The sequence below is a fragment of the Cyprinodon tularosa genome, unplaced genomic scaffold (assembly GCF_016077235.1).
Source record: "Cyprinodon tularosa strain WSP-4 unplaced genomic scaffold, ASM1607723v1 ctg970, whole genome shotgun sequence".
NCBI lineage: Eukaryota > Metazoa > Chordata > Actinopteri > Cyprinodontiformes > Cyprinodontidae > Cyprinodon > Cyprinodon tularosa.
In genome coordinates, this window is record NW_024039752.1 from 5,121 (window position 1) to 29,330 (window position 24,210).

At 38.8% G+C, this 24,210-nt stretch overlaps 1 protein-coding gene across 1 annotated transcript; it reads right to left on the minus strand.

The window, feature by feature from the left end:
• Positions 1–8,493: 8,493 nt before the first annotated feature.
• LOC119776965 (CMP-N-acetylneuraminate-beta-galactosamide-alpha-2,3-sialyltransferase 1-like) lies at positions 8,494–14,135 on the minus strand. The gene is made up of 7 exons (XM_038275634.1): positions 14,007–14,135; positions 13,719–13,915; positions 13,600–13,636; positions 13,457–13,509; positions 9,258–9,303; positions 9,043–9,162; positions 8,494–8,865 (listed from the first exon to the last, which is right to left on the minus strand). Exons 2-7 carry the CDS (start codon positions 13,862–13,864, stop codon positions 8,698–8,700), a joined length of 570 nt encoding a protein of 189 aa, XP_038131562.1. The 5' UTR covers positions 13,865–13,915; positions 14,007–14,135; the 3' UTR covers positions 8,494–8,697.
• Positions 14,136–24,210: the final 10,075 nt, after the last annotated feature.

The following is a 24,210-nucleotide window of genomic DNA, read 5'->3' on the forward strand; positions in this document are numbered from 1 at the left end:
AAGGATGGTGATCCCGCAAGCCGCCTCGTTAGCTACCTCGTTTCAATGGGGGAAGTTGATCACCCTGTTTTTCAGGCTGAGAATACCATTTTGCCACTCTGGGACACTGTCAGATGGTGGATTGTTGCATGTCAGAGGACAAAGTGGAACAACACGAGACGATGTGCCACTTGCCAGCCAAAACAAGAAGGGCAGTTCTTCCAGGTCTTGCCCTCAGTGATGTCCAGAGCTGCTCAACCAGAGCTGTTATACTATGCTAGGTGAGCGCTGTCCAAGTACAGCTTCAGAAGGGGAAGGCAGTTTGAGGAGGAAATAAAGATGTGGCTCACCCTAAAAAAACTAAAAGGGGGGGCTTGTCTTTGTGATTGGTCATTGTGTTATTATAACTATGACTTCGACAGATTTGTCATTTTGTTTACACAAGTGTAAAACAAAAAGAAATTTCGTTTGTAACTGCTCTCTGAACAATTTCATCTTTTTTAAAAGTGCAGCATTGAAAAATAGTAAGTAGTAGTACTATGTTTAGTAATGTTAATACATTTGTTTTATAATTGTGTTATTGCATTCTCTTCAATGATTATATAAGCCAGTAATTCTAAAACGTGGACCAAAAAGATCCTTTAAAGCTTTACCGATATGGAACATAAGAGATAATAGATTATTGATAAAGAAAGCCAGCAAAAATCTGTATGAAGATGTGTGAGATTTTTTATTTAGATGAAATAAATAATGCATGTTATTTAAAACTAACTTAAAAAGGTTTTAGTGTGCCCAGCAGATGGCATGATATTACACATAATGTAATATAATAATGTGGTTTGAATTAGTTCACACAAACTTTACTTTAAATGGCATGAAAACTCGCCAAGAAGACCGGAGTCGATTGCCTGAGACGTCTCCTCCTCCTCAGTACTTTCTCCATCTTCTCATTTCACAAAGTCTTTGAAATTAAAACAAGATGATTACAATGAGTGATTAGGAAAAAACAAGACCAATTGATTGTACCATTGTAGGAGAAAGTGAAGCATTATGTAGAAATTGCACAGGTAGGATATAACTTTGGTCACGCCAGCCAAAGAAATCAGGTTAGTGTCACAATTATGAGAGAAAGCAGCTGACCACAATCTAAGCAAAGATTCAACATCTTATGTGATTTTATTACATCTAAGATTAAAGGAGCATCGCAAAAAAAAAACGGACCCTTCTACACCTGAGTGCCCTGTACCTCCGTCCAGAGGGCAGGGGTATGAGGTAGTCTTGTAGTGGGTGAGTGGAGTCTCATTCTATGGAGAGTGAAAAGTGTCCAATGGCCTGTTGGTTTGTGTCTGTGAGGTTGGGTGTGGGGAGTCCAATGATTTTAGTAGCTGTGTGTGTGACGTTTGTGAGTTTGGTTTTGTTTTTAACAGTGAGAAGATTAAAGAAACAAGTAGAGCAGTGTAACAGGATGGGCTGAATAATTGATTTGTACAGAAGTAATAACAGATGTGGTGAAACATAGAGTCCTTTGAGTTTCCGGATTATGAAGAGTCGTTGTTGGCTTCTTTTATGAATGTCTGTGTTGTGATGGTCAAATGTGAGTGAGCTGTTGATTGTTAGACCAAGATATTTGAAGCTGTCCACTGTTTCCACTGATTGATTGTTTATATGAATTGGTTGCTGTGGTCCAGGGGGGTTGAATATGAGTTCCTTTGTTTCACTAACATTGAGGTGCAGATGGTTGTCTGTGCACCATCGGGTGAAGTAAGTGATGTTGTCTGCATAGTCCATAACTGAGTTATTGTCATTGAGTAGAGCCAATATAGCAGTGTCATCTGAATATTTGAGGTATTTGATGTTCTGGGAGGAGCTTGTATTGTCAATTGACAACTATCAATGTATTTTGAGAGACAACCTTTTATTAGTATTTGGTTGATTATATAAATAATGACAATGGTAGTACCTTGATTTATATGTTATTTATTTTACATTTTTTTGGGCTGTATGCCTTTCCCATTGCTCCTCCAAGGTCTCAGTGTGTCAGTCTGAACACGCTGCTGGAATCTCTGGAACTGCCTTCTCGCTCTGTGGATACTTGGAGACCTGGATCTGTCTGTTTCCTATGTGGACCGGAACCCCTGTCGGGCCACGGACTCCTAGATCTCTGAACTGTCCGCTTCTGACATTGATCGGTCGTCTGTCAGCTCTCTGTGGTTGCTGCAGGTAAGTGACTCACACGGATAATCATTCCCTTATCGTGGTCACTTACCTGTGTTTCTCCCTCCAAATATAGGAAAAACTAAGATTTAATTAGTAGAATGTAACATGCACTTGCTCTCCTCACAACATGGGACTATGTGAAGCGAGACAGCCAGCGAATAATATAAATAGGATTATCCACACAAGGCTTCATTTTATTGAGTTTTCTGTAACTGTAATACAAAGGAGAAAAAACTATTACTGACTTATACTGTCTGAATATCACCAACACATTCCACGCTCAGTTAGCTAGCTTCAACACAAATATACAGGTTAGACACAGTGGCGGCTGGTGAAAAAATTTTTTGGTGGGGCTGATATAGCCTAGTGTATGTCTCCAACTAATCCAGAATAAGAATTCAAATAAACAATTGGAAATGAAATACAATTTAACAGTAATGATTTAATTGACTATATAATAACAGTAACAGTGATGATTTTGGTCACTGTGACGGGGTTCTTTGGCCTCCAAGAATCCAGGCTCAGTCGGGTTACCGGTGTTGGTGATTTATTCTGCTCAAAAACTCAAAACAGGGTGCAAAATAAACTAAACATGTACAAGATACTCTGGGCCTCAGCCTCCCTCCAGTTACCAGCAATGTAACAAAGAAATAGAAAACAGAAATTGCCGCTTTTCTTCCCACAGCCCTCATTAAATAGTTTAAGCCCCTCACCTCAGGCTCTCTTATTTCTGATTTCTTCTCATTAATCAGTTTTGTCCATATATTACCTGCACAAACAATTGATGTACAAAAACAAATAATTTTTACAACTTAATTCCTTTACACAGATTCATTGACTTATTCAATTACACCAAACTGGGTTTGAACCCAGCAATGACGCCGCCAGACTGAAGATGACAAGTCCCCATAGCATAAACACGTACACACCCACACCCCCCACACCCCCCACACACACACACACACACACACACACACACACACACACACACACGCACACGGGTAACCCCACTGAAATATTAAGTGTGCACCCTCAATACGCCAGCAGGTAACCAGGAACAGCTTGTGTGTTTTAAGTTAATGGAGCTACTGGTCTCAGCGTGAGTGTATTGGTCCTCACAAACACAGTATAACAGGAATGTGTGTGTGGCGCGCAAAGTTAGAGGTTATTTTAAGTGACGAGGTGGATTCGTCACAGTCACAATAACCATGACATGAAATGTTCATATCCTACAACAGGGATGTTCTTCTGGCAAACAGGTAGATCAATAAGGATCTCACCGAATTTGTTGGAAGCTGCATCTCGCTCATTACATTCGCCATTGTCCCTCTAATTGTCTGCACCTGCGCATTGGGTGCAGAAGCCTGTTAAAGGGCAGTATTTTCAGAGCCCCAAGACCATAAATTTTTGAGACGCTGATTGGCCATTAAATTATTAAATTCACCTAGCAATAGTACATGATTGGCAGATTCTCTGCAAATGTGGCGCAGCCTGATCACAGCCCCAAGACGGTGGAGTCTGTCTGTGGAAATCCACAAATGAATGACAGTAGGTAGGGAAATGTAGTTTATATAATTTGTTTTGCTTATAGGTACACACTCTAGAGAGTAAAACTGACATTTATAAGTTAATTTCTAAAAATATATTTTACGTTTCTCTCTTCTTATCAGGGAGGGCGGTGCCCCAGCGCCCCCTATTGGCCGGCCGCCAATGGTTAGACATTTTTCCATTCCTTACCTAAAATAGCTTCAAAACATTTTCATGTGCTTTCTAAAATAAAGGCAGTCTTACAAAGACAAATGGTTTATGGGGCATATGTGTAAATAAGCTTGTAAATAAACCACTCCTTAGCAAAAAGTAGTATACTTGACGTAAATGCTATTAAGAACACTTAAGTATAAGTTTAGAAAGTATACCGAACAATGTAATTTTAGTGTACTTGAAGTACTACTAAAGTAATACTTCTTCGAACTAAATTGGGACATTTTTAAGTTTATTAAAGTATATTTAAAGTATACTAGTAAACAATAAAGTGAAAAATAGTATAGCCAAGTACTTTTGACTATACAATTTTAAAGTATATGAAATATAGTTTAGAATAAGTAAACTCTAAGTTTACTTATTCTCAGCACGGCCTGATTTTAAGTATGAAATTTGTGCACTTTTTATACTTGAATAAACTGCTTTTTGCTAAGGGATAATTTACATACACATCTGACAAAGGTGATCTCGCTATGATTAAATATCGAACTCAAAACCTTTTTAACTTTTTAGCGTGGGTTGACTTTAACGTCAAACTGCAAAATTATTGTCTTATTTATGTAACTTAATTTTTATGTAACCTTCAATTCTAGGGTTGAATGAGCCCACCTCTCTGGAAAAGGCAAGGGAACTAAATCAGAAACAAATTTGCACCTTCGAGAATGTCCTAAAAGCTAAAAACAAGAATAAAAAAACATTTCTAAGAAAACAAGTCTTCTACACCCACAAACTTTGCATTGTCTAAGGCGAAAAACATTAGCAAAATATGTTCTTACTTATGTGCTACAATTACTATGAAGACATTATAAAATAACAATCTGTCTTTTTTACTGGCAAAAGTGACTGCATGATGCATGAAGGGATTAGGTCTACTTTAAATTTTGATTTAAAAGGTGACTACTAAAAAAATGAAAACATCTAATTTTCAGTACAGCTTATAAATAGAACGAGTTGTCAGTACAGATAATTCTTCAGTAGGTACTTAAAGAGGATTTGTAGGTGGGTAAATCCAACAAGTTACATCTTAACTAACCTTCAAATATTGCAGCAGGTTAATTAATACCTTTAACTGATTTTTGCAAACAAAGAACAAACATTGAGAAATCCCAAGTGTGTTTTATGCACTCAACAAGACAATTAAAGGACTTCTTCAATGGGAAGTGCACACTATTAGAGCTACATCACTGACAGCTTGGTTTAACTTAAGATTTGAGAATCATCATTGAAATATGAAACACAGAAAATCTAAGCACTGATAACTAACTTTTCCTCCCCCCTAACTTGGGTTACTGTCTGTGGCTCAGTTGAAAATGTTGAAAGTTTGGGGCTATTCAACCATAAGAGAGTCATAAGAGATTATAATGGTGTGTTCATGTTTTGCTTATATTATTTATACCTTTATAAATGTCACAGTCCTGTGTTAAATGTTTGATTTAGGAAGCATAATAATTTAGGGGGGTTTATACATTCAAAATAGATGTGTACCAAAAACAAATCAAGTATCAAGTATTATTAAGTTACCACACCTGTATATTTACAGTATATGAATGCAAACAACAAAAAAACATCATAAAACCACTTTATAAAAACAAAACATAATTTAATTTGCAGGTTTATTTTTCTACATGAATCTTTAAAGCACTTGCTAAAAAGTGCTTTAAATCAGTCCTACCAGTCTTTATCCATGCTGGTTGAGATCTTGACATTTAAAAAAGGATGAAGGAAAGCAAAATAAAGTGTTAGCCTCGCTGCATGCACTAAGCCAAGCCTTGTAGCTAAACCTACTGATTTAATTTTCAGGTTTTAAATAGTTTTATTTAGCATCTCTACATTTTTTATTTTTCAATGACTTAAAATAGCTTTTGAAAAACGGATTCCCCCCCCCCAAAGTACCTTATTTCTAAAAAAAAAAAAAAAAAAAAAAAGTGTAAACTGTTCAACTAAAAGTTGAATCATTATATTTTCTAATGCTAAATTTATTAATATTTTTTCATATTTGGATCAAGTGAATAATTTTTTTCAAATCCGATGTAGAGAACTTACTTTTATTTGATGAATGGAAAATAGCAAGAAGATACACCATTTCCCTTATCCTAATCATCAATTTATGTAATTTGTTTATTGTTGATTCCAATTAATCTTAAAATTGAATAACTGTAAACTGATGGCATTAGTCTAAACCATGGAAGTCATGTACAAATTATTTACAATTGCTATTATCATAAAAAAAAAAAAAACTTTACAACCTAACAAAGAGTCAACAGATCAAGTAACAGTTGGCTGTTATCACACAGCACAGATAGAGGAAGGCAGGTGTCTGGTGGGGACACAGCGGGTTAAAGATTAAAACCTGAGCCTATTTACACAGACGTTCACATTTATGACACAATCCTGCCTGAACTCATCTAAAATCCAATGCAACAAATGGAGTTGGAGACTTTACTATAGGCAGAATATTCTAAATCAAATGGTTCATCAATAATATATATTACGGTATATGATTTTGATCAGAAAGAATCTTATTTTAGTGATCTACAAATAGAACGACTGAGCTGATTGTTTTTAATAAATGTAAAAACGGCCTGCCATTGCCAACTTCATATAAACTTACGCATTAACCGGAACAATAATCTTCTCCTTATTTTATTGTTTTGCATTTCTGCATTAAATCTCTATTTCCAGTGGGGTGAAATAGACACCTCTTGTTGCCTGTTGTCATAGTAACCTGTCGAATCGGTGATCTACTAATAATGGCTTTTCATAATTGTTGCACACGGGTTTAATTGAATGGACCTAGATAAAATTGATTGAACTAATTGATAGCAGCCGTTGCAAACCGAACACTCAGAGTTCACCCCTGGGGAAAAAGAGAGTGGATAAGGGTTTAAATTTTATTTTATTTAATAAATTTTCCACTTTTACAAACTAAACTTTTTCAATTGAAGCAACAGTTTTATAACATTTTTTTTATAATCTGGTTTTATAATCTGTTATAAAAAAAACATTTAAGCTTCAGGCGTGAGTCTTTATTGTCACTAACCAAAATAAAAGTGTGTTGACATTGGCTCTATATACATATACACAGTAAAATAGAGATATAAATACGAGCACATTTATAAGAACAGAAAACAAGTATCTTCAAACACCTAAAAAATGTGAAAACGGATGTACATAAAATTTTGCATACAGTATATACAAATAGTTATATCTTAAAATAAATACATAATTACTGAAATAAAAACAATTTCTAAAGTAAAAAAAACAAATGACAAAATTACCTAAAATATGTTTTTTAGTATACTTTTTTTTCTATTAGGGGACATTTATTTTACTCATTGCATATTAATCAGCAATTAATTAATTAATTAATTAATTTAATCCTAAGCAAAAGTAACTGCTTTACGTGCTTTACAACTTATTGGGGAAAAGAAAAACGAATTTAGAAGGAAAAATATTTTCATATTGTTTAATGATAAAAAAGAACAACGGCTGTAAGGCAAAAGAGAGAGGCAAATTTATTTGTACCATAATATAAGCCACAACATCATGCAAGGTGTCTAAAACTGAGAACAAAATACATAAAATGCTGAAAATGATATAAAACAAAAGCAGTAAAACAAAAGCGAAGACTAAAAGGCAGAGCCAAGGACCTAATGTCGTCAGCCTAATTTAAATCTGGCTGACGACAGATGACTATATAAAAAAAACTGGTTGTCTAATAAAGGTGCAGTAGATACTGAAATATTTTCTGGACGACTCATTTGTTCAATAATTAAACAATTTTTTTCTTCTCTTAGCAGCCCTATTCTTATGACACTGTTTGAATAGTGTTACAGAGGGACCTGAAGACAATCAAATATGAGTCACAATAACAAAGTTTAAAGTGCAAATTTCAAACCAAATAAGAATTTTAAAAGGGTTTTACGGAACATGGTAAAACTGGGTGGGGGATACATTAGTAGAAAAACTGAGTCAAACAATAAGTGGGACTCAAGAAGCTTAGTGAGGAAGCTGAGAACAGAGGAAAGGAGATCAAACAGAACAAATGAACACTAAGGGCCCAATAACTAGAGCACAGACTAAGAACAAACCAAAACATGAGAAGAAAATGACAAAAACACAGAAACAAGGTGGAAGAAAACAGCCTAGAAGCTAGCTATTTATATAGAAGTACCAAAAACGCCAGTAGTGGGTGATGCCACTAGTTATTTTCATTTTTTGACCATTTGGGGAGGAATTTTTTTGACTCCTGACCTTTTTTGTCAGTTTGAATAGGACCTGATAGTTGTAACCTGATCAATTCCATAATCCAGCTAATGGATTTTCATTAGTGTTGCACTCACACTGATACCAGAATCAGGCGGGCCTGATCAGGCACTAAAATGGTGGTATTGGTATCAGCGAGTACCAACAAATAGGGCACCGATACCATTTTGAGAGCCAAAAGTTTATCCAACTATTGTCACCCATTCCAGATAGGCAATAAAAAGTTCTACTGGATTCACTTTGTATTAGTCTTTTTCCTGCTTCACAAAGGTGGGCAGCAGCTAGACAAAGCCATGATGGCAATTAGTTTACATCCAAGTAGTATGCAGTTCTTCATATATACACACACACACATCAATTTCAAACAGATAGTATCGAGCCAAAAAATAGCATTGGTGCAACACTAATTTTCACTACTATCAGAACTGCCATTCATATGAAAAAATAATATAAAAAATATATGATTAAAATAAGTCACACTCCATGGTAAAGTTTTACTATTTTCCCAAAATCTAAATCTTGTATAATGTTGTATTCATGTTGTCCAGCATGTGGTCCTGTTTTCAAGTTAATATCTGTATATTTTTCAAAATAATGGTTCCATTGTCCTCTGCTGTTTGCTCCAAAGCCAAAAACACTGACCTGCAAAAGGACAAAACCATCTTATAATCTTTTTAGTCATGCCTGTTTTCCCTTCTAGGTGTATTGGATAGACTATGAATATAACACAACCACATCTATTATAATAATCACTATATTATCTAAAAGCGGAACATGATTAGAAATTGAGAACTTCAAAAAGAGAAAAAAACAATTCACCTCATCGCAAATGTTCAGTGCAAGAACCAAAGATATAAAGCCAGTAGAAGGATAATCCCCAACTTCTCCGAGCCAGACTTCATGAACATACTTTATAAAAGCTGGACTGACCACCATCACCTGTTACATGGAAAAAAAAAGCTTTGAATTAATTTAACTAGTATCTATGTATAACAAAAAAAATAAATAGCCAAAAACATTCGCAGCATACTTACCAATTCTTTGTTGGCCGTTATTTTGGATTTGATTGGTGAATATGAACTGTTAGAAAAAGTTTCAAGTGTAAACTTTATATTCATATGATGATGTAAAACCTATGTATCAAACTGTACTGATATGGACAATCACGGGAAAAATAACTTGCATGAAGTGAATATTCAGCAACTTAAAGGATTCTATAATTAGCTATAATAGACCTTATTTGATAATTATATATTTTCAATATAAACACTGTTTATTTTCCTTGAAGGAGTAATCCAAAGGGATAAATAAAGTTGAGTCTAAGTCTAAGTCCAATATATTAAAAATATTGTAAGCTGTACAATTTTGTGTTGTTTACACTGCATGCATTACGGTAAATTACGTATGCTAGGTCCCGTAGCACTAGCTCTGTCTTGCCAAAACAGCAGTAATGTTAGGAATCCAGTTTGTGTGGGTTGTGCTTTTGTTTGTCTTCCCTACACCACCAGGCGGCGCCTGGTTCTCGTTGGCCTCCTCACACACCTGCGGATGGTTACCTCATTACCGGAGGACTCTTAAGCTGCTGACTGCCACTACCTCGACGCCAGAGTGTTTGCCAGTTTTGGGTACTCTAGCTAAGCTGAATTTTGCTGAGTCAAACTGATTTTTTGTCAACCTGAGTTTTAACCTTGCTGTTTTTTTGGCTTTGCCTCTCGGCAGGAAGCCATCCTGCAAACTGGATGTTTTGGACCTTCTCCCCCCTGGAAGGATTCTCTGAGCATCAAACTGAGCTGAGCTGAACTTCAAGCTAGTGGTTTGGATCTACTTTTCCCCAAGGATTGTTTGGGAGTCTCTCTGAGCAATCTCCACAAGAAACCGTTCAAGTACCGCAGGAAAACTAAGTGGCAGTCAGCTCCTCCGTTCCTCAAGGAAACACCGCAACCTGGGTAAACCCTGTCCGCCCTCCAACGAGCAAGTCATTCACTGAAACAACCCACACCCACTGGAATCAACAAGAGACACCTTTTTCTGGAAACGTGAGTCCTGTTGCCTTAATTCCCTTCTTCAAATCGAAGACACAAATTTCCCACTGAGCCTGAACTAACCGCAGAATCTTACCCTTCACTTTTCAGTCCCGGTTCGACAGTGCTCAGAGCAGCACTGGACTCCTCTCAACCAACTCTCAATAAAACCTGTTAAACTTTTCCCTGGTCTCTCTGTTTGGTCTTCTGTATGTGGGTCAGATCTTTAGATAAAATCATGACAGTTAATTTATTCAGGTTGAACTAAAGTGTGCTGAAATTGGTGGCAATGTAGAAATCACAAGACGAGGACCAACAGACAAAGAGGGGAGAGTTGGCTGAAAAAGCTGGTGTTTGTGCGGCTCCTGCTAGGAGATGCTAACCCAGGCGAAGAGCTAAAGAGCTCCAGGTTCTAGGCTGTTTACAGTTAGCATCAGGAACACAACAGTTTGTTAGCTTTATCACAAGGATGTGTTTCGACTAAAAGATTAAATAGTCAATCATTATCTTCTGATTAAAATATTGATTTCAGGTTAGCTTTAGCTCAAGGTGTTATGTCTAGCTTAAACAGTAGATCATAAGTGGAACACATTTCTATGACAGTTATTGAAAACTTTGAGGTAACAGCACAGTGTGGCATTTTCTAAATTTACACCAGTAGTATAAGCAGAGATGGGAAGTAAGGAAGTACAAATACTTCGTTACTGTACTCAAGTAGATTTTTCTGATATTTTTACTTTACTTTACTACTTATTTTTATGGCGACTTTTTACTTCTACTCCTTACATTTTTACACAAATATCTGTACTTTCTACTCCTTACATTTAAAAAAATTGGCTCGTTACTTTAGTTTTGAGTCATTTCAATGGAGTTACCGTTATTATTTTTCACGTCATCAATACCAAATTCAATCTAATTGGATGGGAATCTACGTTGCATTTGACGCACCACTACAAGATGAATCGACAGATTCGGCGGTATTCATTGGCGGCAAATCATTGCAGCTTGGTGGCGGTGGCGTTAGCATAGTAGCATGGACGACGAGATGATTGAAAATGAACACAACAGAGATCTAGTCCTATTGGCAGACATCCATTTAAAATGTAGGCAACGGCATGAAAAAAGTGGTTTCTACTTTTACTTTTATACTTTAAGTAAATTTACAAGCCTGTACTTTGTTACTTTTACTTGAGTAAAGAAGTTTAATCAGTACTTCCACTTTTCCCAGAGTATTTTTTAACACAAGTATCTGTACTTTTACTCAAGTACGGAAAGTGAGTACTTTTGCCATCTCTGAGTATAAGTAGGCTAATAACTCTATGGGGACTTCTGTAAAAGAAGAAGAAAAGAGTAAACTGTTTTCAAGAGTTTTAATTTTTTTTTTTTTATAGATATCATGGGTCTGTTTCAAAAAGCAGGTTTACTGAAAACTTTTAAGTTTTCTAAACCTAAAATCAATGAAACTCTGAGTTTGTAATTTCACAAAGAGAGTTTACTCAAGCTCTGTTTCTGTTACCGTAGCAACATTCTCCCCAGAGCTGACCTGGTCAGGAGCAGGTTTTTGTTCAGTAAACTCAGTGTCCTTTGTCTGCCGTCTCTTTAAAGCCAATCAGGTTTTATTTCCTGACGTCAGGAGATTTTGGTCATACTTTTGTGCATAAAATGAAATAAAAAAATCACTAGGTTTATTAGACACATTAGGTTTTAAAAACATGGATTATGGATGTCATTAATCAGCAATAGTACACAGATAATTAAATATTTATAGGGAGAGGATTCTACAACTCAGTTGACAGGCTGTGAGATTTGTGTTTAATATGAGTGACATACAGATAATTTTTCTTAATTATTACAGTGCATTAAGAACCACTAAAATTATTTTCCGATTACACATACATAGATTAATTAGTTCCATGGGGGGGGGGGGGGGGGGGGGGGGGGGGGGGTTATTTCAGGGTTAGGATTAGGATTAATTCTTTGATACCAACCTCCGGAGCCTACTGGGAGGTAGGAGCCATAATCTGAAGCCATTCTATGCAACTGATAACCAATAATAACGGCTGTTTAATGGGATGATGACATCTGAAGCAGCTGCAAACACTTAGTTTTCTCTGTGTGATGGAAGAAAGAATCAAACTGAGAAGGAACCCCATGAGTTGATGCACAGGTCCTACTTGTTGATGTTTTCACCTAAATAGTATACGTTCACCAGCTACCATTCAAGCAATAAACTAGTTTTCCCCATAATGTTCTCATGGTTACAACAGGCAAACTAATTTGATTTGTATTAGTTTATTACTTTGACTACATTTGCCTGTCTGATATCTGATATTTGAACATAATGACCATGTCAAACAAAATGGAACTCTTCACATCTAGAATAAACATTCTGGATCTCTAGAAATGAATTTATGATCTCCATATTCCTAGTGTTGCTGATCATCATTTGCAGTTATATTGACTATGAAGAAATGTATTGCAGATATCCTAAATATATATTCAGTCAAGCTCTTGAATGTCAAAAGAGCCATTTAAAAACATTTCTAGGTATATAAAAATGAATTCTTCCAAGAGCTATTTTGGTTTTTGTTGTTTTTCTTTTTACTTTCTCTAATCAATTTTCTTTTGGCAAAGATTTAATTTAGAACTTCTATTATTACAGTTATGACCAGAAAAGCGATTTTGACAAGGAAGAATCTTATTTCAGTGTTCTACAAATAGAACAAAAGAGGGAAGAGGGCTTTAACTAAATGTAAAAGGCCTGTCAAAAAAAAAAAAAAAATGAATGCCATACAGCAATTCATAAAAACCTATGCATTAACGTCAGCCACAATCTTCTTCCACGTCATCACCCTCTCCTTTGTAGCTGTAGCGCTATTTAAATAAAGGCATTTTTTTTTTGTTTATACAGATTTTGCCCTATTTTGTCAGGCTGATTTCCAACAAAAAAAAAAATTGCAGATACAATTTATTTTAGACTGCTTACAAATTGTGTGCCCATATTCATTCTGTTTTCTATTAAGTGAATCTCTGAATGTCATTTACTGACATTTACCTGTCAATAAATTACAATTTTAAACTTTGAGCACAATCTACTGCTAGCTGAACAGCCAACTTCCATGTTTCCATTCAAATGTCACATGCATTGTAAGCTAACTGTAACAATGTCTAGCAATTTTAAAAACATATTTGCAATAACAAAAAAGATTTACCTTCCAGAAAATCCTGTTGTAAAGGCTTTGATGAGCCACTCAATATCTTGTATCTTAAATGGAACAAGCACAAGATGAGTAGATTTGTCTAAATCAACGGCACTCTCTGGATACATGACATGATGAGATGTTTTGGTCCCCACATCTTTTTCATAGCCTTCGATTGGAGCAAAGTTCATTCTGATTTGGACAGAGAGCTGTATTTATTACGATGTTATTCAGATTGTAAATCAAGTTGGGCAATATTTTACTCAAGATTTACCTGATAATGAGATCTTTGGAATCTATTATTGATCCATAACTTGAACCTTTCAAATTAAAAGAATTTCCCACCAATGCACATGTCACATTGCCACCAGATTTGGCATTTCCGAGATCTGGAACTGGTGGAAAAATCCCAAAAAACATATCCACAGTTTCTTCATAAAAACTGAAGTTACGTTGCTCATTCTGTATGTTCTGAAACATACAAATACACAGTGAATACACAAGACATGACCAGTTGTACCAAATTGCAACAGATGAGACACCCCTTAATGTCAAAACTTGCCTGCCACCATGTGAAAGCATCTATCGACAGCCGGGTCTTGGCTGACAGAAAGGGTTTGACAGAAGTTTTTAGATGGTGACGGAACAACACGTTATCCTCAAAAAAACACCTATCGTATTCGCATGGACTTGGACCATCGAACTGGAGGAAGTTGCTGATACGAGGTTGCAAAAAGACCCCAACGGCAGCCAAAGAGAGCAGGAAAATAAAAAGCTTAAGATAAGACGTCAATCGGAGGATATGATTCTTGTCACTTGGAAAAAGTTTCTGTCTGTGGAGAGTATAACAAAACATGCCAGTAATGTTTATCAAAATTGGATCATTATGATAAAAATCAGATGAATGGAATAAAAAAAAAGACGGCAGCACATATATTTCTTTTAAAATGTTTAAAACTAAAGACATTTAAAAAAAGGAGGCTCCTATGAGTTCAAAATAATTTAAAGTTATTTGCCTTACCTCGTCCGACTGTCCATTATCCTTAGCTTCAGTTACAATCCCCAAATGTGTCAGACGTTGGATTTGTTCATTCCTAAGATAACACAGTTTGTAAAATGATGGCGTATAAGAGTTAAGGAGTGGCTTGTTTTTTCCAGAATGTATCTAGGGTGGGAGCGTGCACAAGCGGAGGCTTGACCTGTTTAATCAAATACGGCAGTTTTGATATTCATGTACCGACAGCGGATTTTAAAAATGATATATGAGATACAAGTTAAAAATGAGATGCTTTTCCATTCACCCATAGCAATAGGAGGTTAGCTGCAAATGATAAAATTATTTTATATGGTTACAATTATCTTTAGGGAGCATGCCAGAGCCGCTGCCATTCGTTATGCCTCCTCCCCTCCCATAAAAAAACAGCAATAAACTAAAAATAAATCATTTATCTGTAGGTTTATGACCTGAAGTTCAGTGAAGCTTTCCCACATATTATAGGTTGATGGTTTGGATAATGAGTAATATTCTCAGAGTCCTTTCTGAGAGCTTTTTTTTTTTTTTGCACATGTGGGAAGACATGCAACAGGCATGATTTGATCCCACAGAGTCCTGGGGAAAAGTCATGCACGCTGTGGCCAAGTTAGAGGATGTATGATCAGTTCTTTATTATACAGAACATAACTTTCCTGTATAATGAACAAAGAATTAAGATCTCAGGTTAAACTTCGGTTTTGGTAGATTTTTGAGTAGATCAGCTTTTCAGTCTTGAAATAGACCTCGCCTGTTGAAATAGACGTTAGTAGGTTAGGATTAAACATCTATACATCTAAGAAAACTGAAGGTGAATCAAAGGTTTTGATGGTTGTAGCTGTAATGAGATCTCCAATATCACAATTGTAAAGATGGTTTCTAGCATGAAGAATGCAACTTCTCAGCTTGAGAGATTCTGCTACTAGAAATCATGTCTTCTGTGAAGACGGAGGTCTAAACAACTGCTTGCCAATATGCTTATTGTGAGATTTTCAGAATTCTACCAGAGAAACGCATAAAACACCACAGAATTTTTTTTTATTTTAAAGACAAAAGTTTAAGAAGTTCAAAGTGGAGTTCAGCAAAGGCACCCAGGTAAAGCCTGGAAGAAGGTAAAGGAGGTTTTGGGCTCTTACCTTTATTAGCGGAGGTCCAGGGTGCTGCTATATGCGACCAGGTGCAAAGTGTATCATGTTAGAAGTGGTGAAGTGGGTCAGAGCTGAAGAACTTTTCTACAACCAGGATTTAAAAACTTGAGGTGGTCTCACTGACATATCACATCATGTCTTTACATCCAGCGGAGAGATAAACTATTTTCCTATTAAATAATGAACTTACTGAGAGATCTGAGCTGTAGCTTCAATGAAGATGAGTCCCAAACTACTACTACAAATATCCTCTCTGACTGCTTTTGGCTCGCTGATAAGGTGCAGCAATTAACCTTTGCTCCATGTTATCAGTGTAGTTGTTGCTCAGATGAGAAACATGGTGGATGGAAGTAGATAGTTGATGTGAAGCTGCTTACGACAGAGGTTAAGAATATTGGAGGTTTTCAGAGTTTTATCATTTAGGCTTCTTGTATTTTACTTCTTTAGCTGTATGTCATCTTTATTTAGTGATTCCCGGCTGCAGAACTTTGCTGTAAAAGAAAAAATATATATATATATATTTTAGTTAGCAAACATTGATCATGTAAACTTCTGTAGAGCACACAGGCTGCATATGGAGCTCAGTAAAGCAGTGAGTGCAGGAATTGAAGAAATCGGCAGATCAGGGGGTTCTTACTTTGCAGCGGTTCAAAGGTCCTGAATCGTTCTGGTAGAGATGACAGGGGAAGGCTGAGGGTGAAGGATTGAACTCTGTGTGTAGGCAGTTCCTGGAGGGTCCTTTGAGAGGCTGACTGAGAACTTTCAGGTGGATCTGATTCATTTTCATGAGGAGAGGAGTCCAAAAAAAACTTTAGAAGGAGGTTAAGATCAGTGGAGGTTAGAGGAGGCTGCTGGGTGGAGGATCTTCATACAAAAAAGGGGGTGGACCTGTTCGTCCATTTCAGTTTGCTTGTTTTCTAAACAAAAACGAGGCTTTGTTGGGCTACTGTATAAAACCTCGAACTCAACACCATTTTTGACATCTGGAATTGAAAAAGCTTCCTGGATAGGAAGATAAATGTCTTCAAACTTGGAAACAAAGTCCAGTGGAGTGTTTAACTTTTTGGAATGATCTTCATACTAATATCAGATGAATTGAAAGTGGAGTTTTGTCATTGGAGATTGACAACATCTCACTATATAAAGCCCAGTGTAACAAAGGCCAGGGGCTAATAGCCAAATGACATCCTGATAGATCTGAGCTGCAGCTTCACCAAGGTTTAAACTCAAAGTTTGAAGCAGCAGTTTTGTTGGTGGAGCTGCTCTAAAACAAAAACACTTGGTGTGAGCTTCAGGAACAGTGGAGCTAAAAACCCATGTCCTGGTGATGAATGTCAGAGCATGGAAGGGAGGGGAAGTTTTTATGGTAATCACAACAAACATGTTATGGTCGTCGGAGCATCTGATTTACATGCAAAGTCTATGAGGGACAGCATCAAGAGGTCCGCGCATTAGGAGGTCCGGGCATCGAGACGTCCAAGCATCAGAGGCGGTGTATCAGTGTATTCTTGTCATGAAACGGGACAGATGGACCCAGTGTTCAAGGAGAGACAGCCAGAAGGAAAGTTCATAACAGCGACTGCAGGTGGGGGGCGGGGCACTCCCTTAATCAGACATTCTGATTAAGGGAGAAACGCAGGTAAGTGACCACGATTATCTGACAGAAGATGATTATCTGAGTTGGTCACTTACCCGGTTTAACAGTCCGGTCCATCTCCCTGGAAAGGGGAGCAATCCAGCCGCTTGACTGGATGACATGGTGCGCATCACCCAGAGTGTCCCCGGGGCTGCAGTCTCAGAGGACCCGAAGGAAGCAGATCCTGGACAGGGTTACAGATCAGGCAGGAACAGACAGGTGACAGGATCCAGGCTTCCAGGGTATCCACAAGCTCCCGGCAGGTTCTGAGTCCGACACAGTCTAGAAACATCACCAGGCGGACACGCACAGGAGCAGATGGGATCAGGCGCAAATGGGCAGGCTCAGTGGTAGAGGGTAAATACTGAACCTCCCCGCATACAGAGCCAAAACTCAGAGGACTCAGCAGGGGAGGAACAGTGGACGATCAGGAGACGAGACAGACACAAACCCTCTTTCCACTGGCTGCCATGATCCATGAACCGTGGAAGAAAACTGAACAAAACACAACACACTGAACAGAGAGACTCACAGGAAAACAAAAAATGATCTGGCCACGAAAGCTTAGGCTGAACAGAATATAAAGCAAAGGAAAAATGTGTGAAGAATAAATTATATTTAAGGCTGGGAGGGAACTGTTCAGGGGCGATCCGGACCAATGCCGAACCTTCGTCATGCAGTGTGAGATCCAGTTCGAGTTACAGCCATCTGCATACCCCTCTGACCGCTCCAGGGTTGCATATGTAATTTCCCTGCTGACCGGTAAGGCAAGATTGTGGGGAACTTCTGAATGGCAAAATGACTCTGACATCTGCCACTCATATGACGATTTATCCCAGGAGATTATCAGAGTTTTCAGCCCCGTGCTACAATGCCGTGAATCCACTAGAGGGCTCCTAACCCTCAGGCAGGGTGATAAGTCTGTTTCTGAATATATAATTGACTTTAATCTCTTAGCAGCTGAGAGCCGCTGGAATGAGCACGCCCTGATGGATGTTTTTATTACTGGTCTAAATTAAAAAATAAAGGATGAACTCGCCACCCGGGATTTCCCACGGACACTAAAGGATTTGGAGGATCTGGCAACCCGGATTGACCTTCGACTTATGAAACGTCGAAGGGAGCGGCGGGCAGCTAACCAGTTTCACCCCAGGTCGTTCTCCTCTGCACCAGCAGAGGCTTCACCCCTCCCAACCGCAGCTGATCCTGAACCCATGCAATTGGGGAGGAGCAAGCTGTCTAGTGAGGAGCGCCATCGCAGGCGTCAATTAAACCTCTGCCTCTACTGTGGAGCAGTGGGTCACTACATTGGCACCTGCCCAGTAAAAGCCAAGGCTCAGTAGGGGGGGAGATCCCTCCTGAGCCGCACTACACTCTCTGTCTCCCCAGACCTCTTGCTACCTGCTACCTTCACTGTTTCAGCCATAGCACATAACCTGTCTGTCCTTATTGATTCTGGGGCAGACACTGAATTCATGGACGAGGGATTCGCCAGAGGACTGAACATTGGACTCCTCCCGGGCTCGTCACCTCACAGTGTTCTCGCCCTGGATGGCCACCGGTTGAACCACTCCCACCTCGTCACGGAGCCGGTGGAACTGCTAGTCGGAGGTAACCATAGAGAGACTTTGACCTTCATAATCATTGACTTCCCACAGGTTCCTGTTGTCGTGGGTGTCACCTGGCTCCGGAGACACAATCCCCTGATTGACTGGAGAAGAGTGGAGGTCATGGGTTGGGCTCCCTCCTGTTCTCAGTTCTGTTTGTGGTCAGCCCAACCTCTTAACTGCAGAGAATGAGGTGGAGGAGGTTTACCCTGACCTTTCTAAGGTTCCCGCAGACTACCATAATCTTAAAGAGGTTTTTAGTCCAGAGCCATGGCCCTAACGCCTCACCGTCCATTTGACTGCAGCATCGAACTACTACCGGGAACAACCCCCCCCAGAGGTCGACTCTACTCTTTGTCCATACCAGAGTCCCAGGCAATGCAGAAATACATAAATGAGTCACTCAGGGCAGGAATAATTCGTCCTTCTCCGTCCCCTGCTGGTGCAGGGGTTTTTTTGTGGGTAAGAAGGATGGGTCCCTCAGACCTTGCATTGACTGTAGGGGGCTCAACGAGGTGTCTGTTAAGAACCGTTATCCACTTCCCCTTATGAACTCGGCCTTCGACCAGATCCAGAGGGCCAAGATCTTCACCAAATTGGACCTGCGGAACGCCTACCATCTGGTCCGTATTAGGGAGGGTGACGAGTGGAAGACTGCCTTTAACACTCCCTCTGGCCACTATGAATATCTTGTCATGCCTTTTGGCCTAACAAATGCCCCAGCATTTTTCAGAACCTTGTTAATGAGGTTCTCCGTGACATGATTGGGCAGTTTGTTTTTGTTTACATTGATGATGTTCTAATCTATTCTGAAAACCTCTCAGCCTATAGGAAACATGTCCGTGCTGTCTTACTCCGCCTTCTCCAAAACCAGCTTTTCGTTAAAGCAGAGAAGTGTGAATTTCATGTCACATCCATGACCTTCCTTGGCTTCATGGTATCGGATTTATATGGACCCAGCCAAGGTCCGGGCTGTCACTGATTGGCCTATTCTTTCAGACAGAAAGCAACTCCAGAGGTTTTTGGGGTTTGCTAATTTCTACCTCCGTTTCATCCGTGGCTTTAGTCAGGTATGTGCTCCCCTTCATGCTCTAACCTCTAGTTAAGTTAAGTTCCTCTGGAACAACCAGGCTGACAGGGCATTTAAGCAGCTCAAATCCCTGTTCACATCAGCTCCGGTATTGGTCTCCCCTGACCCAGACAAGCAGTTCATTGTGGAGGTGGATGCTTCCAGCTCTGGGGTCGGGGTCATCCTCAGTCAGAGATAGAAAAATACAGACTTGAGAAAATAATTGTGGCAATCTCCACTGACAACACAAACACCAACTTTGGAGTACTAAATAGGGCAGGAAGGGTAAATGTTCACACCAAAGTGAAAGATTTTCTGCTACAAGAGGTGATTAGCTTCGGTTGCCCTGCCCAAATCATTCCTAATAAAACAAGAACAGCATGGATATTATTCCTGTTGATGAGTACCTTCTCACCAAAACCTTTGGATATTTTAATATTTTGAGTGTTCAAGTAGAATGATTGAATAGTTTTTGTGAGTTTGTTGGCCAAGACTATCAAAACATCCTAGGAAACAATAGTGTCCGCTGGCTGTCCATGCTCCCTGCTCTGAAAATAGTGTTGAACATGTATGCACCCCAATAATGTTTTTTTACTCACGGAAGAAAAGTGCCATATTGTCCTGCAGAGGATGTTTGAAGATCCACTGACTGAAATGTGGTTCGATTTGCCCATGGAAACTTGCCCATTTTCAATAATTCCAACAAAAGGCTTGAGGAACAGAACCGCTGTGCTGTGGAGTCAGAAGAAGCAATTTTGAGAAACAAAACTGACAGCAAGATGTGATGACCACTTTATCCCACCTCTGGTGCAGAGAATTCTCTGGGAACTTGAGGAAATGGAACAACAAGACAGACTCTCCTGAAAACATCCCATTTATTCTTCGGTACAGCTCTACAGTATTTGGAAGCATGGGGAAAGCATGCAGATTGTTTAATTAACTTCCACTGTATCTTGTTAATGAAGACACCCTGGTGTCAAGACATACAGAAAGCAACAGCCTCACTTCAAGAAAATATACCCTAATGTCAACATCAGAGAGGATGATTTATTTAACTAGTTTTCTGCCCTGCAAAAGTTCCATAAAAGGAGGATAATTTGATTAATGGAGAAAATCTGAGACACACCGCTGAGTCAGAGATGGAGCAAAGTGTTTTACCACTTTAAAAAAGATGACATCCAATACACTAACCTGGCTAAATAACTGTCTGTTGTCATGTACCTACCTGGCAATAATGCACCAGTAGAGAGGTTGTTCTCAGTAATGGACGTATGGACTGATTACCTTGAAGGCAAACATCAACCTTCCTTGCCAGGAGTTCATGGAGATGCTTGTCAAAGAAAAAGCCATCTGAAAAATATGCTGATTAATGGAGGAAAAATTCAGGGAGAACTTGAGACACCGACTGAATGGAAGAGCAGGAGTAGAGAGGAAACATGATCTAAGCCTTAATGTACAATACAGAAGTTATAAAAAAAAAAGGCGCTGCTCCTTTTTCTCATAGGCGAAGCGTTTACACTCCAGAGCAGAAGGTGGCGGTACTACGACCAAAGCCAACCACCAGTAGTAAACAAGAAGAAGAAGAAGCGAAGCAGCTTAGCCGGGTGTAGCAGGGAAAAAAATCAGTTGTTGTGGAGAATTGTGTCGGACTGGCGAGTGAGAAAGAACAGGAGTTAGAAGATGCGCCAGCAGCACTTTATAGGTCTGCTGTATGGGCCCGCTTTGCATTTAGAGTGACCTACGATGACGGCGGAAAGAAAGTTGTGGATTAAAGTGCAACAGTGTGCAAGCATTGTGCAACACGTTTTGTTGATGCTAACAGCAACATGACCAACATGTCATGCTAACCCCGAAATCCCTCATACTCCGTCAGCAACCCCCGCTCCGCCCTGCTGCGCTCCAGACCGGCTGCTCAAAGCAAAGCCTGCAGCCTCCGCTGTGGCTCCCGTCCGCTCCCCTCTGAGTCCCTTGGAGATGGTAGAGAGCATGCGTGAGATTATTAAATTCAAAGCAGCAAAACATACGGAAATGATCCAGGGTTTCCGCGGATCATTTAAAATAATTACAATCCATTATTTTTGGGGTGATTTTTTCATTAATTTCATACATTTTTATGGGATTTTGGTGTAACAATCAACATATACCGAATCGAACCGAACCGAAAACCGTGACCACGAAACCGTAAAACGCTGACATGATCCGTGTGATAAATGAATGTATTGAGCGATGTAGAGCGCAAAGCAGGCACGTGCAGAGGGGGGGGCTAAGGGGGCTTGAGCACCTGCCCCTTTTGCTCCATGATCCCAATGTGCCCTTTTGGCCCCTTTTTTTTTTTTTTTATTTGACACATGTACTGAAATTATTATTATTATCTTTTTTTTTTGGCAAGAAAAACAATACAATAAGCCCTCAGGTCACATTGTTACCTTTGACCTTTTGCCGGTGACGACGCACTTGCCTCTCGCACAGTCAGATAAGGCGGCTAACTGCGGAGCTAAAGGTAGCGAACATTCCACATTACACTGTGGCCGCTGCTCATTTGGCCCTAAGCAAGATCAACCATGATCGGACGGATGGCTATGTCTTCAGTCTGCACCGCCTCTCCAATGTCAACCTGAATAGAGATGTAAGTGAAACCAAATGAGCCCCATGGATGATGCAGTATTGTTTGATATAAAACACTGTTTACTCTGTGCTTTTAGCCTTTTACATTGAAAATTATGTTTTTTAATTCACAAAAAACTGTTCTGTAATGATTACAGAACAGTTTTTTTGCGAATTAAAAAACATAATTTTTGGTGAAAATACTGGAGTAGGCTTGCTACTTGTCAGACAATGGAAAACTTTGAACGTTGTATAATTTCTCTACTTTAGCAAAGAGTAGCGGTTTGAACGGAGGTAAGTATAGGACGCGGCGCGCCTTTCTCTGAAGAACTACTGAGTGGGAGACAGCCAGGTGAGGAAAAGCTGTTCTTATCTATCGATTCAGTATTTTTATCATACAGACATTAGGCTGTTGTTCTTGTGCTATGAGCTAGCTGCTAGCTAATGACTTTGCTAGCAAAGCAAGATAACTAAAAAGCTTCCCTGTGTCGTTAATGATAGTAGGACATTCTTCAGTATTACTTATGCAGTAGGGGCACATCGCCCGTCAAAAGCCTATCATCTCCATAATGGATATATGTCTGATTTTCTAATTTCCTTTGCTGCATGATGTACATTGCATTTATTCTAGCGTTAGGTAAATGTATCTTGAAGGAGAACTCATCCAGAACTACCATGATAGATATATGATAGATATAATGTATGAAGCTGGTGAAAACAAAACCGTGCAGCTTATGCAAGGAGGATCGGTTGTCAGACCTTCTTTTGTTGGCAATCGAGAAGGATGTGCCAATCATTCACAGTGAGGTTATTAACATTTTTAAAGACATGGCTAACAGAAAACTGCTGCTGTGAACAAAAGAGAACAAAAATAGCAAAAATGCTTAAAAGTTGGAAATTTGTTTTTAAACAGTTAAATCACCATGATGGGAAATACGTTTTTGGATCATAATCTTGGATTTAGTTTGGGGGAAAAAGAAAGGGAAGAGACTGAAATAAATAAGACATTGACCTTCACTCAACACAGAAAAGATGAGACAATGAGGAAAAAAAGAAAAGAGAAACTGACAAGAAAAAACGAAGAGGAAAGATTGAAGAAAATGTATATAGGTACTTACAAAATACACTAAGACACAAACAGAGTAGGCTTTTCTCATGGTGACATGCATTAATAAAATTTTTGTTTTGTTCTTTTTTTCTGCAGTTCCACGTTAAAGTTTGATGCAGCAGCTCTGCTTTTCTGCACTGTCAGTACAGCAAACCAGGCAGACATTTTTTTTTATAGATTACAGTACACTAAAAGGTTGCATTGTGCCCTTGTATGCATTTTTAACAGTTTAATTCTGTAAAGACAAAATATGTCTGGTGGTCCAGCTCTGATTTGCATCTTTGGCTAAATTGCAGGTTTGAATATTGTAATACTTTCCTATAAGAAAATAGACCTGCAGAAAGAAATTACTAATAAAATATTTTACATATGCATAGTTCTATGTTCTATGTAGAGATTTCCCTTAGCTTTGATTGTATGTCTCACAATTTTGTAATTTATCATTGTTCATTAAAATTTGAAAGCTATGTGACTTTGTTAATATTCTGTCCTAAAATGCTATAAGATGTGCCCTTTTTTTTTTTTGAGCACCTGCCCCTTTAGTGGTCTCTGCACGGCCCTGGC

Excerpts from the sequence above, each read along its gene's own strand:
- LOC119776965 (XM_038275634.1), bottom strand. The coding sequence starts at position 13,864 with ATGTTTTTTGGGATTTTTCCACCAGTTCCAGATCTCGGAAATGCCAAA. Across the intron at positions 13,637-13,718 it reads TCCAAAGATCTCATTATCAG|AATGAACTTTGCTCCAATCG; the intron begins GTAAATCTTGAG and ends TGTCCAAATCAG. Across the intron at positions 9,304-13,456 it reads ACAACAGGATTTTCTGGAAG|TTCATATTCACCAATCAAAT; the intron begins GTAAATCTTTTT and ends TTTTTCTAACAG.